Source organism: Coregonus clupeaformis, chromosome 11 (assembly GCF_020615455.1).
Source record: "Coregonus clupeaformis isolate EN_2021a chromosome 11, ASM2061545v1, whole genome shotgun sequence".
NCBI classification, from domain to species: domain Eukaryota; kingdom Metazoa; phylum Chordata; class Actinopteri; order Salmoniformes; family Salmonidae; genus Coregonus; species Coregonus clupeaformis.
Genome location: NC_059202.1, coordinates 39,422,834 through 39,441,462, shown reverse-complemented (window position 1 = coordinate 39,441,462; position 18,629 = coordinate 39,422,834). Strand labels below are relative to the sequence as shown.

Here is an 18,629-nt window from a genome sequence, read left to right as displayed (position 1 = left end):
TATATATGATGTCCATACAGTGTTCAGATATTGAGTGTTTAGCCATCAATACTGAAAATGATCAGATGATGTTTTGAGAACTGTATGAATGGACGTGATGAATATAGTTGTGGTAGACAGGGCTCTAAGGTGCGACAAAATATTTTGTTGTGGGACCAGGAGTTTTATTTTGGGAGCACTGTCTCCCAGATAATAACTGTTGTAATGATAAGGCTTTGCTGTACCATTGTTTCTGAGTGCCCTAGATAAACAATCAAGATTCGTTAACGTCATGGTTGCACCATTACTACAGCGAAAACGGCTTGCTTCTAACCCAACCAGGTCAAAAGATTTGACCAATATTACCTGCTCATCATTTGTATCTGGGACCGCATTTTACATTCATAAACTGCTTGCGCGTCGTTAACCATTTGTTCACACTTTGTTCAGTCATGTTACCTCATTGTAGAGGTCTGCGTGGGACTGATTTCTTCATCCCGCTCCCGCCCACACACGCAGCTTTTCATACAGCACCCGACTCCCACCCGCAAGAACTGGTCCCGAATCCGAGCAGGTCCGCATTTTACGCATGTGAAGCAGCTCACTTGCCAGCCAGGTTCCAGCAAATTTTGGGCCGTATAGGCAATATCAAAATGTGCAAAAATAACCTAAGAAATATGTTAAATTACCAGAGATTCTCATGTGGCCCATTACAGTGGCTTGCGGAAGTATTCACCCCCCTTTGCATGTTTGTTGCCTTACAACCTGGAATTAAAATAGATTTTTTGGGGGTTTGTATCATTTGATTTACACAATATGCCTACCACTTTGAAGATGCAAAATATTTTTTATTGTGAAACAAACAAGAAATAAGACAAAAAAACAGAAAAACTTGAGCGTGTATAACTATTCGATTGAATTCATTCAATCGAACTAATTATGTGACTTCTGAAGGTAATTGGTTGCACCAGATCTTATTTAGGGGCTTCATAGCAAAGGGGGTGAATACATATGCACGCACCACTTTTCCGTTATTTATTAAGTTATTTTTTTAATTTCACTTCACCAATTTGGACTATTTTGCGTATGTCCATTACATGAAATCCAAATAAAAATCCATTTAAATTACAGGTTGTAATGCAACAAAATAGGCTACGGTATTACTGGGCTATATCAGCAAATAGGGTAGACGTAGTTTGAAGAGAGAAGAGTTGGACAGACTTGCACTTTCACTTGAGCTACCTTTCATAGCCTACCTTTTAGGTGTGGGACGATAACATCCACGTACTCTATTTAATTGAGACCACACATATACTAGACGCACTTGATCTTGCATGCCCAACTAGGAGAGGAGAGGTCAACCTGGTCTCAGAGCATTTATTATTATTCTGTAAGTAAATCCGAGACATTCCATTTAGTATGATTTGTTACATTTCGTATGGTATGTATTAATTTGTGGATGTCCATCACCCATTTAATATGATCTGTTACGAATTACAAATCGTATTATATATTACGTATTTGCAAAACACAATATGTTACAAATTAGCAAACATGCAATATGTTACGAATTTGGAAACATATGATATGTTTTGATTTCTAGCTAAGTGGCTAGATGGCTAACATTAGATAGCTCATTAACGTTAGCTAGGCTAGGGGTTAGGGTTAAGGTTAGCGTTAAGTTTAGGAGTTAGGTTAAAGGGTTAAGGTTAGGGTTAGGGGAAGGGTTCGCTAACATGCTAAGTAGTTACAAAGCAGCAAAAAAGGTAGTAAGTAGTTGAAAAGTTGCTAATTAGCGAAAATGCTAAAGTTCCGTGATGACATTCGAGATTGCCTTAAGTAACCATCTGTCTTATGTAACCATATGAAATGTAACATATCATACTAAATGGAGTGTCCAGATTTACGTAACAAATAAGACAAAATGTTCTGAGACCAGGTTGGAGAGGCTACTGGAAGCAGCAACTTCTGAGAGTGTGTGAATAATGCAACAAAGATGTGCTTTGAATACAATAGGTAAGGATAACACATACAAAGCAGAAAGTAGACTGTTTCTAAATAATCTACGGTACAACAAAAATATTTTAATCCCAAAGCTGTCTGTCTGACTCTGACAGGCCGCTCCCAAAAGCAGCATAAAAATGCTGACCACGCCACAATGATCTCTGTCGTGACCCGCAGGTCCCACGGGCATCCTGCAGGAATGCAGCCCTCTACATCATTGGCTAGATAGCTAATAACCTGGTAAATTTATATCCAAACATTTAGGGGCACAGAAAGAAAGGAGAAGGAATACCTTCTTCAGGAGTGGAATGATCATAGCAAGAAATGAATGACAGATCTCTTGCATGTTGTCATCACAAAGCTGAAGTTTTTAAAGAGACAGTGTAAAATTAAGATTAAATATTTTAAATACATTTATTATAGAGTGATGAGACGACTCAAGGAATCTCTAACAGGTTTTCCCGGTCCAATATTATTTTAATACTCCACGGTGGAAGGGTTGCGCTTCAACAAACACCTTGAAAATAAATGTAAAAATCTACATGTCTTATACACTGAGTATACAGTGGGGAGAACAAGTATTTGATACACTGCCGATTTTGCAGGTTTTCCTACTTACAAAGCATGTAGAGGTCTGTAATTTTTATCATAAGTATACTTCAACTGTGAGAGACGGAATCTAAAACAAAAATCCAGAAAATCACATTGTATGATTTTAAAGTAATTAATTTGCATTTTATTGCATGACATAAGTATTTGATCACCTACCAACCAGTAAGAATTCCAGCTCTCACAGACCTGTTAGTTTTTCTTTAAGAAGCCCTCCTGTTCTCCACTCATTACCTGTATTAACTGCACCTGTTTGAACTCGTTACCTGTATAAAATACACCTGTCCACACACTCAATCAAACAGACTCCAACCTCTCCACAATGGCCAAGACCAGAGAGCTGTGTAAGGACATCAGGGATAAAATTGTAGACCTGCACAAGGCTGGGATGGGCTACAGGACAATAGGCAAGCAGCTTGGTGAGAAGGCAACAACTGTTGGCGCAATTGTTAGAAAATGGAAGAAGTTCAAGATGATGGTCAATCACCCTCGGTCTGGGGCTCCATGCAAGATCTCACCTCGTGGGGCATCAATGATCATGAGGAAGGTGAGGGATCAGCCCAGAACTACACGGCAGGACCTGGTCAATGACCTGAAGAGAGCTGGGACCACAGTCTCAAAGAAAACCATTAGTAACACACTACGCCGTCATGGATTAAAATCCTGCAGCGCACGCAATGTCCCCCTGCTCAAGCCAGCGCATGTCCAGGCCCTTCTGAAGTTTGCCAATGACCATCTGGATGATCCAGAGGAGGAATGGGAGAAGGTCATGTGGTCTGATGAGACAAAAATAGAGCTTTTTGGTCTAAACTCCACTCGCCGTGTTTGGAGGAAGAAGAAGGATGAGTACAACCCCAAGAACACCATCCCAACCGTGAAGCATGGAGGTGGAAACATCATTCTTTGGGGATGCTTTTCTGCAAAGGGGACAGGATGACTGCATCGTATTGAGGGGAGGATGGATGGGGCCATGTATCGCGAGATCTTGGCCAACAACCTCCTTCCCTCAGTAAGAGCATTGAAGATGGGTCGTGGCTGGGTTTTCCAGCATGACAATGACCCGAAACACACAGCCAGGGCAACTAAGGAGTGGCTCCATAAGAAGCATCTCAAGGTCCTGGAGTGGCCTAGCCAGTCTCCAGACCTGAACCCAATAGAAAATCTTTGGAGGGAGCTGAAAGTCCGTATTGCCCAGCGACAGCCCCGAAACCTGAAGGATCTGTATGGAGGAGTGGACCAAAATCCCTGCTGCAGTGTGTGCAAACCTGGTCAAGACCTACAGGAAACGTATGATCTCTGTAATTGCAAACAAAGGTTTCTGTACCAAATATTAAGTTCTGCTTTTCTTATGTATCAAATACTTATGTCATGCAATAAAATGCTAATTAATTACTTAAAAATCATACAATGTGATTTTCTGGATTTTTGTTTTAGATTCCGTCTCTCACAGTTGACGTGTACCTATGATAAAAATTACAGACCTCTACATGCTTTGTAAGTAGGAAAACCTGCAAAATCGGCAGTGTATTAAATACTTGTTCTCCCCACTGTACCAAACATTAGGAACGCCTTCCTAATATTGAGATGCACCTCCTTCCCCCCTTTTGCCCTCAGAACAGCCTCAATTCGTCGGGGCATGGACTCAAAAAGCTGTCGAAAGCGTTCCACAGGGATGCTGGCCCATGTTGACTCCAATGCTTCCCACAGTTGTATCAAGTTGGCTGGATGTCGTTTTGGGTGGAGGATCATTATTGATACACACGGGAAACTGTTGAGCGTGAAAAACCCAGCAGCGTTGCAGTTCATGACACAAACCGGTTCTCCTAACACCTACTACCATTCCCCATTTAAAGACACTTAACCTCTTAAGGAACGGACCCTTTTTTTCCATTTTCACCTAAAATGACATCCCCAAATCTAACTGCCTGTAGCCTTCAGGACCTGAAGCAAGGATATGCATATTCTTGATACCATTTGAAAGGAAACACTTCGAAGTTTGTGGAAATGTGAAATGAATGTAGGAGAATATAACACATTAGACCTGGTAAAAGATAGTACAAACACAAAAACATGCGTTTTCTTTTCGTTTTTTTGTTCCATCATCTTTGAAATGCAAGAGAAAGGCCACAATATCATTTTGCAGTTTAGGCGCAATTTTGATTTTGTCCACTAGATGGAAGCAGTGTGTGTGCAAAGTTTCAGATTGATCCAGTGAAGCATTGCAATACTGGACTATTTTGTATCAAGTCTGCCGAAACGTGCCGAATTGGTCAATTGATACATTTTCAAGTACATAATTATAGAGAACATACAAAATTATATGGTAACACAAAATTTTAGTTTATACACTCCCAGAAATGTCATACATGATGGATCATTAGCTTATACACTAACTTTCACACACCCACCTGGCGGGGTGGGTGTGGAGCCAGAGACAGCAAGGGTTCAAACTGTAGAACCCAGTTCCTACATTTTAATATAGAAAATTTATTATATCAAACAAAACTATGCTACATTTGATCTCTGGGACCCTCAGGATGACAAATCAGAGCAAGATTACTGAATGTAAGTCCATTATTTACCTTCAAAGGTGAATGTATCAAACCAGTTGCGTGATAAGTTTTTTGTTGTTGTGCACTCTCCTCAAACAATAGCATGGTATTCTTTCACTGTAATAGCTACTGTAAATTGGACAATGCAGTTAGATTAACAAGAACTTAAGCTTTCTGCCCATATAAAACATGTCTATGTCCTGGAAAGTTTGCTGTTACTTACAACAGTCATGCTAATCACAATAGTGCACGTTAGCTCAACCGTTCCGTATACGGGACACCGATCCCATAGAAGTTAAATATTTTGTCTTGCCCATTCACCCTCTAAATGGCACACATACACAATCCATGTCTCAATTACAAATCTTTCTTTAACCCGTCTCCTCACCTTCATCTACACTGATTGAAGTGGATTTAATAAGTGACATAAATAAGGGATCATAGCTTTCACCTGGATTCACCTGGTCAGTCTATATGATGGAAAGAGCAGGTGTTCTTAATGTTTTGTATACTCAGTGTATGCTGCCAACTCACACACATTTAGTGGGCCAAAAACTGGCCATACATTTGATTGGTCGACATCGGAAGGTTCCTCAGTCATCACTACAACTGATAATTATAGAGTTGACAGGTGAAAACGACTTAGCCAAATATGGCATAAACATGATGTTTAACAGAGAGGTGACATTTTACTTAAAAATAAATGGTTTGATCTGGTCAACAACTCAGGTTTCAGAATGTCTTGGTCAGCGACATCACTGTTCCAGAATTAGCAGCTAGAGGAATTTCTCTTTCAGCTTGTCCATGGCCGGTTTAAGTGTGGTTTCTGATTTCTGAGCAGGAGTAAGGATTCCAACACAGTAAATACATTCTACTGATTCACACAGTGCATGCATACAAAACAGTGCCTTCAGAAAGTATTCACTTCCCTTGACTTTTTCCACATTTGGTTGTGTTACAGCCTGAATTTAGATTGTTTTGTCACTGGCCTACACACGCTACCCCATAATGTCAAAGTTGAATTATGTTTTTAATGTTTTTGTTTTTTTACAACTGAATAAAAAATTAAAAGCTGAAATGTCTTGAGCCAATAAGTATGGCAGGCCTAAATACGTTCAGGAGTAAAAATGTGCTTAACAAGTCACATAATAAATTGCATGTACTCACTCCGTATGCAATAATAGTGTTTAACAAGATTTTTGAATGACTACCTCATCTCTGTACCCCACACATACAATTATCTGTAAGGTCCCTCAGTCAAGCAGTGAATTTCAAGCACAGATTCAACCACAAAGACCAGGGAGGTTTTCCAATGCCTCGCAAAGAAGGGTACCTATTGGTAGATGGGTAAAAAAACAAAAAAACGGATATTGAATATCCCTTTGAGCATGGTGAAGTTATTAATGACACTACAAAGATACAGCCGTCCTTCCTAACTCAGTTGCCAGAGAGGAAGGAAACCGCTCAGGGATTTCACCGTGAGGCCAATGGTGACTTTAAAACAATTACAGAGTTTAATGGCTGTGATAGGAGAAGACAGGGGATGGATCAACAACATTGTAGTTAGTCGACAATACTAACCTAATTGATAGAGTGAAAAGAAGGAAGCCTGTACAGAATAAAACTATTCAGAAACATGCATCCTGTTTACAACAAGGCACTAAAGTAACACTGCAAAAAAATTGGCTAAGCAATTGACGTATTGTCCTGAACACAAAGCGTTAGGTTTGGGACAAATCCAATACAACATATTACTGAGTAGCACTCCTCATATTTTCAAGCATAGTGTTGGCTGCATCATGTTATGGGTATGCTTGTAATCGTTAAGGACTGGGGAGTTTTTCAGGATTAAAAAAATATGAATGGAACTAAGCACAGGCAAAATCCTAGAGGAAAACCTTGTTCAGTCTGCTTTCCACCAGACACTGGGAGATGAATTCACCTTTCAGCAGGACAATAACCTAAAACACTAGGCCAAAGCAATACTGGAGTTGCTTACCAAGATGACATTGAATGTTCCTGAGTGGCCTAGTTACAATTTTGACTTAAATCGGCTTGGAAATCTATGGCAATACCTGAACATGGCTGTCTAGCAATGTTCAACAACCAATTTGACAGAGCTTGAAGAATTCTGGAAAGTATAATTGGAAAATGTTGTACAATCCAGGTGTGGAAAGCTCTTAGAGACTTACCCAGAAAGACTCACAGCTGTAATTGCTGCTAAAGGTGATTCTAACATATATTGACCCAGGGGGTTGAATACTTATCTAATCAAGAAATATTAGTCTTTTTTTGTTCATAAAAAAAAAAATTTACATGACATATTATTTTGTGTATAATTAAATACATTTTAATCCCACTTTGTAATACAACAAAATGTGGAAAAAGTCAAGGAGAGTAAATACTTTCTGAAGGCACTGTAAATCCCATAATTGGATGTTTCGATAGTTGGGTTTCCCAAGATTGTAAATATAGAAAAAAGGATTTGCCTCGTAATGTGTATGTATCTTTCAAATCTTGGAATGTTCTCAAACCATTACAGTCCATGATATCGGTAAGGGTACGGATTCCACAGGACCATTGGGAGGATGCAAAAGGCCGCCATCCAGATCGCAAGGCATTATTGTGAAATATTGGAGTATGGGCATGCCATTTTTATTCCCAATAATAGTACAATTTGTGAGCAATAATAGGGCCAAAGCATAGTTTACATTGTTTAAAGGATATGGCTTTTTCTTTGCAAATCTGTCTAGAAGGTCAGCATCCCGGAGTCGCCTCTTCACTATTGACGTTGAGACTAATGTTTTGCGGGAACTATTTAATGAAGCTGCCAGTTGAGGACCTGTGAGACGCCTGTTTCTCAAACTAGACACTCTAATGTATTTGTCCTCTTGCTCAGTTGTGCACCGGGGCCTCCCACTCCTCTTTCTATTCTGGTTAGAGCCATTTTGCGATGTTCTGTGAAAGGAGTAGTACACAACGTTGTACGAGATCCTCAGTTTCTTGGCAGTTTCTCGCATAGAATACCCTTCATTTCTCAGAATAAGAATAGACTGACGAGTTTCAGAAAAAAGTTATTTGTTTCTGGCCATTTTGAGCCTGTAATCGAACCCACAATTGCTGATGCTCCAGATACTCAACTAGTCTCAAGAAGGCCAGTTTTATTGCTTCTTTAATCAGCACAACAGTTTTCAGCTGTGCTAAAATAATTGCAAAAGGGTTTTCTAATGATCAATTAGCCTTTTAAAATGATAAACTTGGATTAGCAAACACAACGTGCCATTGGAACACAGGACTGATGGTTGCTGATAATGGGCCTTTGTACGCCTATATAGATATTCCATTAAAAACCAGCCGTTTCCAGCTACAATAGCCATTTACAACATTAACAATGTCTACACTGTATTTCTGATCAATTTGATGTTATTTTAATGGACAAACAATTGCTTTTCTTTCAAAAACAAGGACATTTCTAAGGGACCCCAAACTTTTGAACGGTAGTGTAATTTCCTCACAAACAATCTCTCATATAGTATTGGCCAACTCTTTCTATTGTTGGGTGTTGAGAGCCGCCATGTTCCCACTGGTAAATTATGATGGACAGAATATGCCAGCTGGGGGAGCGAAATAGACCTGCTATTGTTCCTTGTAATACAGTGAACGTCCCACACATTAGTGTATTGTTATATGTTGACATTTATTTGAAAATAAATCTGTTCATTCATAGTTATTTTGCAAAAGAAAAGCCTTGAGAAAGCCACACGTTTTCAATGCATGCCACCGGAACCGGAACCTTTTAACTTGCTTTTATAGTAAACGAATGTGTTAACAGTGTTACATATTCGTTTCTAGGGCACAACGTGTGCTTTAAAAGTAGCTAGAATTCATATAGGCACAGTATAGCCTATATCTCAATCAATTAAAAAAATATTCCTTTCTGTTGCTTCTAAATTTCTTGTGATGCTCCTAACTTTTTTAAGTTGAGAGCACCAGTGCTACCAATGATTTTTTTTTATTTAGAGCCATGGTGATAAATAGATTTTAGTGAATTGTCTCATTAGTCTATTTGCTCACTTTTTCATCATTAGTGTACTTGAATGTCAATGCTTGACTACAGTATTTAGTACTTGAAGTGCATAACATAAGGGTGTGTGTGTGTGTGTTAGTACTATCAGTATTACATTATATTTCTGTCCATCTTCCTTTTGTGTGTGCATGTGCATGCATAATGTGTGGGTTTATGTATGTTTATTTATGTGTGTATGTCTGCGTCCGTGTGTGTGTGTGTTCATTTGTGTGTGTTTGTCGTGCGTGCTTGTGTGCATGCCTGCTTGCCCTTGTGTGTATGTACAGGAGGGGCGGTGGATGCTGAGCGGTTTAGGCTGCTGAGTGGAGGGAAGCCTAGCAGGAAATGTGGCATCATGTCCAGTGGGAACCACCTGTTCTTCAGCGAGGACGGCCTTCGCATGCTGGTCACCAACGACATGGACCTTTCCAACGCCAGGTACCATTTGGTGTGTGACTGTGACTGTGTGTGTGTTGGGGGGGGGTTGAGCTGACATAATGGTTGAAGGTTTTTAACTGATAGCTGTGTTACTGAGGCCATCTAGTGGTGAGTTGAGGTGACATGTATTTAAGCCTATTAGAAAACCTTGTCCTCACTTTTCCAGTGGCATGGTCCTCACATTGATAGTAAAATGTGTATGTGTGAGCAAAGTATAACCATGTGAATACAGACAAAAAGAGAAAGAAGTGTATTTTCTAAAGACACTCTTACACACACACACACACACACACACACACATTTATATATGTAAACATATTTATCGATGCACATTCTAATTATATATATTTTTTGTAGGTTTATTCAGTTCTTCCTGCGTCTGGGCTGTGGGAAGGCCTCCCCAGACCCCCGCTCCCAGCCTGTCCTGCTCCAGTTCTCTGTAGACGGTGGTCTGACCTGGGGCCTGCTGCAGGACTTCCTCTTCTCCAACAGGTTAGCATAACTCCCACGGTACATCACCGTACTGTAAATGTTGTGTTGTGATGTACTGACACACTGTATGATGCAAAAATAATTTACTAACGGATACAATAAATTATTACCTTCATCATAATTATCATCAACTTCCTCTTCACCAACAGCAGTAACCAGGCTCGACTGGTGGCCCTGGAGATCCCTCTGCGTTCCCGGACCTCCTCCACACGCCTCCGGTGGTGGCAGCCCTCTGAGAACGGACACTTCTATAGTCCATGGGTCATTGACCAGGTGAGACACCTTACCTACATCTACCTATTTGTATGTTCATCCATCAATTCATCCATCCTTCCATCTGTCCATTCATCCATCTTTATCAATATACAGTATCACGCACATGACATGAACCTATGTCTCTCTACTCTGCCAGGTGGTGGTGGGTGGTAGTGCCAGTGGCTGGGGTCCTTTAGAAGACGACTTCTCCTCTATGGACGGGCGTTCCTGGCTGCTCCACCCCGGGGGTACCCGCATGCCCGTATGTGGTTCTGACGGGGCGGCCTTCGCTTTCATAGAGAAGTCCAACACGCGCTACGCTGTCACCACAGACATCAGCCTGGGACAGGAAGCTTTCATACAGTTTGACTTCTCAGCTTCGTGCTCTGTCACCAACTCCTGCTACGGTGAGCCACTAGGCTCAGAAATATATATTTTTGACAGGTTGTCAATGTAAATAATGTTACATTTATTTTGGCAAAGTAGTCAGACAATAGTTTTATAAGATCATTTGGTAAATACAGTTGAAGTCGGAAGTTTACATACACCTTAGCCAAATACATTTAAACTAGGGGTGTAACGATTCGTTTTAACAACGATTCGATTTGTATCACGATTCGTGGTTGTCGATACGATTCAAGGACGATATTGGTTCATTTAGAACAATACGATCCGAAACGATTCAGTGACTTGAAATCGATTCAGTAACCTTTTAGCCAAAAATTCAACCAGTGTGACTGAAATAAATACCTGGATACTGGACAGTGCAGGTGAAGTTTCCTAGATTCCTGTTTCTTGTAAGGACCGCAATGGTGGCTTGATAATTTCTCGCTCGTCGGCTTCTCCTCTGTCGTCCGCCATGCTATGTTTTGTTGTCTTTGCGCCTTTGCGCTGCTGCTGGCGCGGGGCGATGATGTCACGGATAGGCAGACTGAATCGAGTAATGTTTAAAGCCTTTATCATTAAAAGTGCTAAGAAAAAACATCTATATAAAGTCTGACGTGCTTAAATCCAATGGGTTATTTCCTAGTATCGATACAATCGATTTATTACATTTTAAAACGATGTTAGATTGATATATGTTGTCCAAAAGGCCAACTCGCCGAGCACAGATCGATGTAGTTGGATCATAGGAATATAAATCGATACATCGATGTAGTAGATGGATCGTTACACCCCTAATTTAAACTCAGTTTTTCACAATTCCTGACATTTAATCCTAGTAAAAATTCCCTGTTTTAGCTCGGTTAGGATCACCACTTTATTTTAAGAACGTGAAATGTCAGAATAATAGTAGAGATAATTATTTATTTCAGCTTTTATTTCTTTCATCACATTCCCAGTGGGTCAGAAGTATACATACACTCAATTAGTATTTGGTAGCATTGCCTATAAATTGTTTAACTTAGGTCAAACGTTTCGGGTAGCCTTCCACAAGCTTCCCACAATAAGTTGGGTGAATTTTGGCCCATTCCTCCTGACAGAGCCGGTGTAACTGAGTCAGGTTTGTAGGCCTCCTTGCTCACAAACGCCTTTTCTGTTCTTTCCACAAATGTTCTAAAGGATTGAGGTCAGGGCTTTGTGATGGCCACTCCAATACCTTGACTTTGTTGTCCTTAAGCCATTTTGCCACAACAAGTATGCTTGGGGTCATTGTCCATTTGGAAGACCCATTTGTGACCAAGTTTAACTTCCTGACTGATGTCTTGAGATGTTGCTTGAATATATCCACATAATTTTCCTTCCTCATGATGCCATCTATTTTGTGAAGTGCACCAGTCCCTCTTGCAGCAAAGCACCCCCACAGCATGATGCTGCCACCCCCGTGCCTCACGGTTGGGATGGTGTTCTTCGGCTTGTAAACAACCCACTTTTTCCTCCAAACATAACGATGGTAATTATGGCCAAACAGTTCTATTTTTGTTTCATCAGACCAGAGGACATTTCTCCAAAAAGGACGATCTTTGTCCCCATGTGCAGTTGCAAATCGTAGTCTGGCTTTTTTATGGTGGTTTTGGAGCAGTGGCTTCTTCCTTGCTGAGCGGCCTTTCAGGTTATGTCGATATAGGACTCATTTTACTGTGAATATAGATAGTTTTGTACCTGTTTCCTCCAGCATCTTCACAAGGTCTTTTGCTGTTGTTCTGGGATTGATTTGCACCAAAGTACGTTCATCTCTAGGAGACAGAACACGTCTCCTTCCTGAGCGGTATGACGGCTGCGTTGTCCCATGGTGTTTATACTTGCGTACTATTGTTTGTACAGATGAACGTGGTACCTTCAGGCGTTTGGAAATTTCTCCCAAGGATGAACCAGACCTGTGGAGGTCTACAATTGTTTTTCTGAGGTCTTGGCTGATTTCTTTTGATTTTCCCATGATGTCAAGCAAAGAGGCACTGAGTTTGAAGGTAGGCCTTGAAATACATCCACAGGTACATATCCAATTGACTCAAATGATGTCAATTAGCCTACCAGAAGCTTTTAAAGCCATGACATAATTTTCTTGAATTTTCCAAGCTGTTTAAAGGCACAGTCAACTTAGTGTATGTAAACTTATGACCCACTGGAATTGTGATACAGTGAATTATAAGTGAAATAATCTGTCTCTATAAACAATTGTTGGAAAAATTACTTGTGTCATGCACAAAGTAGATGTCCTAACCGACTTGCCAAAACTTTAGTTTGTTAACATGACATTTGTGGAGTGGTTGAAAAACGAGTTATAATGACTCCAACCTAAGTGTATGTAAACTTCCGACTTCAACTGTATGTGAGTAATCAGGATTGCTATTGATTGCTGTTTTCACAGTTATTAATATGTTCCCTGGCTATGCTGTCTAGGTTAGAATGAATGTACACTACATGACCAAAAGTTTGTGGACACCTGCTCGTCAAACATCTCATTCCAAAACCATGGGCATTAATATGGAGTTGGTCCCGCCTTTGCTGCTATAACAGCCTATATTCTTCTGGGAAGGCTTTCCACTAGATGTTGAAACATTGCTGCAGGGATTTGCTTCCATTCAGCCACAAGATCATTAGTGAGGTCGGCACTGATGTTGGGCGACTAGGCCTGGCTCGCAGTCAGCATTCCAATTCATCCCAAAGGTGTTCGATAGGGTGGAGGTCAGGGCTCTGTCCAGGCCAGTCAAGTTTTTCCACACCGATCTCGACAAACCATTTCTATAGGGACCTAGTTTTGGGCACTGGGCCATTGCCATGCTGAAACAGGAAAGGGCCTTCCCCAAACTGTTGCCACAAAGTTGGAAGTACAGAATCGTCTAGAATGTCGTTGTATGTTGTAGCGTTAAGATTTCCCTTTCCTGGAACTAAGGGGCCTAGCCCAAACCATGAAAAACAGCCCCAGACCATTATTCCTCCTCCACCAAACATTATAGTTGGCACTATGCATTCGGGCAGGTAGCGTTCTCCTGCAATCCGCCAAACCCAGATTCGTCAGTCGGACTGCCAGATTGTGAAGCGTGATTCATCACTCCAAAGAACTTGTTTCCACTGCTCCAGAGTCCAATGGCGGCGACGTTGCTTCCAGAGGCAGTTTGGAACTCGGTAGTGAGTGTTGCAAGCGAGGACAGACAATTTTTAAGCACTATGCGCTTCAGCACTCGGCGGTCCGGTTCTGTAAGTTTGTGTGGCCTACCACTTCGCGGCTGAGCCGTTGTTGCTCCTAGACGTTTCCACTTCACAATAACAGCACTTACAGTTGACCAGGGTAGCTCTAGCAGGGCAGAAATGTTACGAACTGACTTGTTGGAAAGGTGGGATCCTATGACGGTGCCATGTTGAAAGTCACTGAGCTCTTCAGTAAGGCCCTTCTACTGCCAATGTTTGTCTGTGGAGATTGCATGGCTGTGTGCTAAATTTTATACACCGGTCAGCAACGGGTGTGGCTGAAATAGCCATGTGTCAACATACTTTTGTATACACTGCATTCGGAAAGTATTCAGACCTTATTCTGAAATGGATTACATAATTTTTTCCCCTCATCAATCTACACACAATACCCCATAATGACGAAGCGAAAACAGGTTTTTAGAAATGTTTCAAATGTATAAAAATAAACGTATTTACATAAGTATTCAGACCCTTTGCTATGAGACTCGAAATTGAGCACAGGTGCATCCTGTTTCCATTGATCATCCTTAACATGTTTCTACAACTTGATTGAAGTCCACCTGTGGTAAATTCAATTGATTGGACATGATTTGGAAAGGATGGATGGGGAGCGTCGCTTCACAGCTATTTTCAGGGTTCTCCAGAGATGTTCGACAGGGTTCAAGACTGGGCTCTGGCCGGGCCACTCAAGGACACTTTCCAAATGTGATTTAATTTGATTTATGCATCTTTCTTTTCCCTTGTCCATCACAGCCATTGAGCTAGAGTATTCTCTGGACCTGGGTCTGCACTGGCAGCCTCTGGTGCGTGACTGCCTCCCAACCAGTCCAGATTGCACCTCCTACACCCTACAGAGACTGCTGGTGGCAGACACATACAACAAGTGGGGCCGAGTCACTCTGCCCATTCCCACCTACGCCAGGTCAGTTACATGTTGTTTGACTGCCAAACCAAACCGAGGTTGTTATTCTTCAAAATCGCTGTCTAAACATTTTAACAGCTTTAAATGTTGGTACAAGTTGTATTATGTCATTAAAATGCCCTGCTACACACACACTGACACACATACAGTCATATACAACACTGCTGGTACACAATAAAACATGTTTACTGGAATGCATGCAAACACTCACACTGTCTCTCGTGTATCTGCAGGTCTCCAGCCACGCGGTTCCGTTGGTTCCAGCAGGCTCCATTTGACAAGCAGCAGACCTGGGCTCTGGACAACCTCTACATCGGAGACGGCTGCTCCGACATGTGCTCCGGACACGGACGCTGCCAGCAGAGCTCCTGTGTGTGAGTGACTGACATTTCAATAACACCTGAAAGACCATTCTGGGATTTGACTCTTTCAGAATGCCATTCTAGAATAATTACAGACAAGCATGTCAAGTTCCATAGCCATGTTGAAGGTGAAGCCCCTTCATCCGTAACAACAATGTCACACACAGCAACCTGAGAAACCATTCAATAACCTCCTTACCCCTTTCTCTCCCCTCTCCTCTCCCATGTAGGTGTGACCCAGAGTGGGGAGGCGAGTACTGTGATGATCCTTTGGCCCCCTTGCCCTCCCAGCTGAAGGACAGTTTCAGCCGGGCCCCCTCTCTCAGCCACTGGCACCTGGTGACCGGGGGAAAGCTCAGCACTGTGTGTGGGGCCGTGGCATCTGGGGCTGCACTGCACTTCAGCGGGGTCAGTGCCTATCAATCTATTGATTCATTGATCTATATCCGGGTTTGAATTTATTACAATTCAATTTGGGAAGTGAGCTGACACTACAATTTAATAACAGAAAATTCCTCATTGAAAATAAATTGCTATTTTGGCTTGAATTTGATTTTCACTTTATCACCTGAATTGAAATGATTTACATTTTAATTTTAATACATAAATTCAATTGAGCCCAAACCTGGTGTGTCGCTCTCTTCATCAATCTGTCTTTCTCATTAACCTCCATGTTTTCTCTTGTATCTGTCTTTCTCTCCAACAGAGTTGTAGTCGTCAGCTGGTGACGGTGGATCTGAACCTGACAAATGCAGAGTTCATCCAGTTCTATTTTATGTACGGCTGCATGATCCCGCCTAGCAACCGTAACCAGTGCGTACTACTGGAGTTCAGTCTGAATGGTGGAATCAACTGGATCCTGTTGACAGAGATCTTTTACGACCTGTACAGCAAGCCTGGGTGGGTCTTTTAATGAAAAATAGATACCCGCACACTTTGTTGATTACTCCCAGTGCTCCCAAAGGTTTATGTTCTTACCCAGAGGTCTTCGTCAGGCTTAACACACATGAAAAAAGTAGGAGTATTTATAGACTTACAAGTAATGAAGTATAGTAAAATAGGATATACAATAACTGGGAATTGGCTTTCATCTGTCCACTTCTTTCACATCAGATGTTCCCAATCCTAACCTGTGTGTCGTGTGTAGATTTGTCAACGTACTGCTGCCCCCTGCGGCCCGTCAGGAGGGTGTGCGTGTGCGCTGGTGGCAACCGACCCACGAGGGGGCCGACCACAGTGACTGGGCACTGGATAACGTCCTAATCGCCGGCTCTGACCTGCGGGCACAGATCTCTGACACCTTCGGAGGGGTGGCGCTGCCCAACCACGAGAGAGCGCCCGCTGATGGTACCCCCACGGGCAGGATAGGCCTGTTGAATGAGGGAGAGGAGGAGAGCACCTCAGGTATATACACAGGGGATCTGGACGAGACCACAACATACACCGCCACAGGTACATACACAACTACAGATACATACACAACTACAGATACATACACAACTACAGATACATACACAACTACAGATACATACACAACTACAGGTACATACACAACTACAGATACATACACAACTACAGATACATACACAACTACAGGTACATACACAACTACAGATACATACACAACTACAGATACATACACAACTACAGATACATACACAACTACAGGTACATACACAACTACAGATACATACACAACTACAGATACATACACAACTACAGGTACATACACAACTACAGATACATACACAACTACAGATACATACACAACTACAGGTACATACACAACTACAGATACATACACAACTACAGGTACATACACAACTACAGATACATACACAACTACAGGTACATACACAACTACAGATACATACACAACTACAGGTACATACACAACTACAGGTACATACACAACTACAGGTACATACACAACTACAGGTACATACACAACTACAGGTACATACACAACTACAGATACATACACAACTACAGATACATACACAACTACAGGTACATACACAACTACAGGTACATACACAACTACAGATACATACACAACTACAGGTACATACACAACTACAGGTACATACACATGTGGGGGAGGGTCTTTCAGTCACACAGGCCCCAATTCTGACTTGACTTCCCATGCATGATTGTTGAGTGGAGTTTGCGCATCTCATATTAGGTTTCATGCTAATAAGCAATGCCTGCGTCAAATACAACTGCTTTAGGAAGGAAAATGTTTTGAATCTGTAACCTTATAAGGTCAACTGAATAAGGTATTTGAAAAAATGTATTTTGTTTGCTGTGATAGACGCTTCCTTTCTCTCTCTCACCCGCTTCCTTTCTCTCTCCCTTTCTCTGACCCCCCTCCCCCACTTCCCTCTCTCTTAGTGAGTGACCACTGGCTGTTCAGTGAGGACTGTGCAGTTCAGAGGTTCTGTAGCTCTCCAGACGGAGTCATGGTGTGTGGTAATGATGACGGCAGAGAGGTGTATGCAGTCACACATGACATCGTCCCAGACAAAGGCTGGGTCATGCAGTTCAAGGTAACAACAATTGTGTACAAAACAGTGGAAATGGTTGAGTGTGTGGCCCTGTCCAGAAACAATCCCTGTTCCTACGCCCTAGACTAGGGGTGTTCAATTCCAGTCCTGGAGGGCCGAAACACTGCTGGTTTTTGTTTCTACCTGGTTGTTAATTGCACTCACCTGGTATCGCAGGTCTGAATCAGTCCCTGATTAGGAGAGGATGAAAGCCAGAAGTGTTTTGGCCCTCCACGACTGACATTGAACACACCTGCTGCCCACTTCTGAGATTAACCGCTAGGAGTGTGTGTGTGTGTGTGTGTGTGTGTGTGTGTGTGTGTGTGTGTGTGTGTGTGTGTGTGTGTGTGTGTGTGTGTGTTTGTGTGTTTAACTATCCTTGTGGGTACCAGAAGTCCTCACAAGGATAGTAAACAAGGAACATTCGGACAAGTGGGGACATTTTGCCGGTCCCCACGAGGGAAAATGCTATTTTAGGTTTAGGGGTTAGGTTTAGGGTTAAGGTTACAATTAGGGTTAGAATTAAGGTTAGGGATTACGGGTTATGGTTATGTTTAGGGTTAGGAGTTAGGGTTAGGTATAGTTTTAGGGTTAGGGGTTTGGGATTAAGATTAGGTTTAAGGTTATGGTTAGGTTAAGGGTTAGGGTTAGGGATAGATTTAGGGTTAGGGGTTAGGGAAAATAGGATTTGGGATGGGAATCAGTTATTTGATCCCCACAAGGATAGCAATACAAAACTGTGTGTGTGTTTTCGTGTGTTCGTGTATAGTG

General features: G+C 41.8%; 1 protein-coding gene across 1 annotated transcript in view; it reads left to right on the top strand.

Annotated features, from left to right (window-relative positions):
• Positions 1-18,629, top strand: part of LOC121577098 (reelin-like) — a 248,718-nt gene that overhangs the window by 208,991 nt on the left and 21,098 nt on the right. Inside the window, 10 exon segments of the mRNA XM_041890873.2 lie at positions 9,498-9,648; positions 10,006-10,140; positions 10,290-10,413; positions 10,553-10,802; positions 14,782-14,950; positions 15,184-15,324; positions 15,543-15,720; positions 16,019-16,212; positions 16,460-16,716; positions 17,707-17,861. Coding sequence (XP_041746807.2) covers positions 9,498-9,648; positions 10,006-10,140; positions 10,290-10,413; positions 10,553-10,802; positions 14,782-14,950; positions 15,184-15,324; positions 15,543-15,720; positions 16,019-16,212; positions 16,460-16,716; positions 17,707-17,861 — 1,754 coding nt within the window.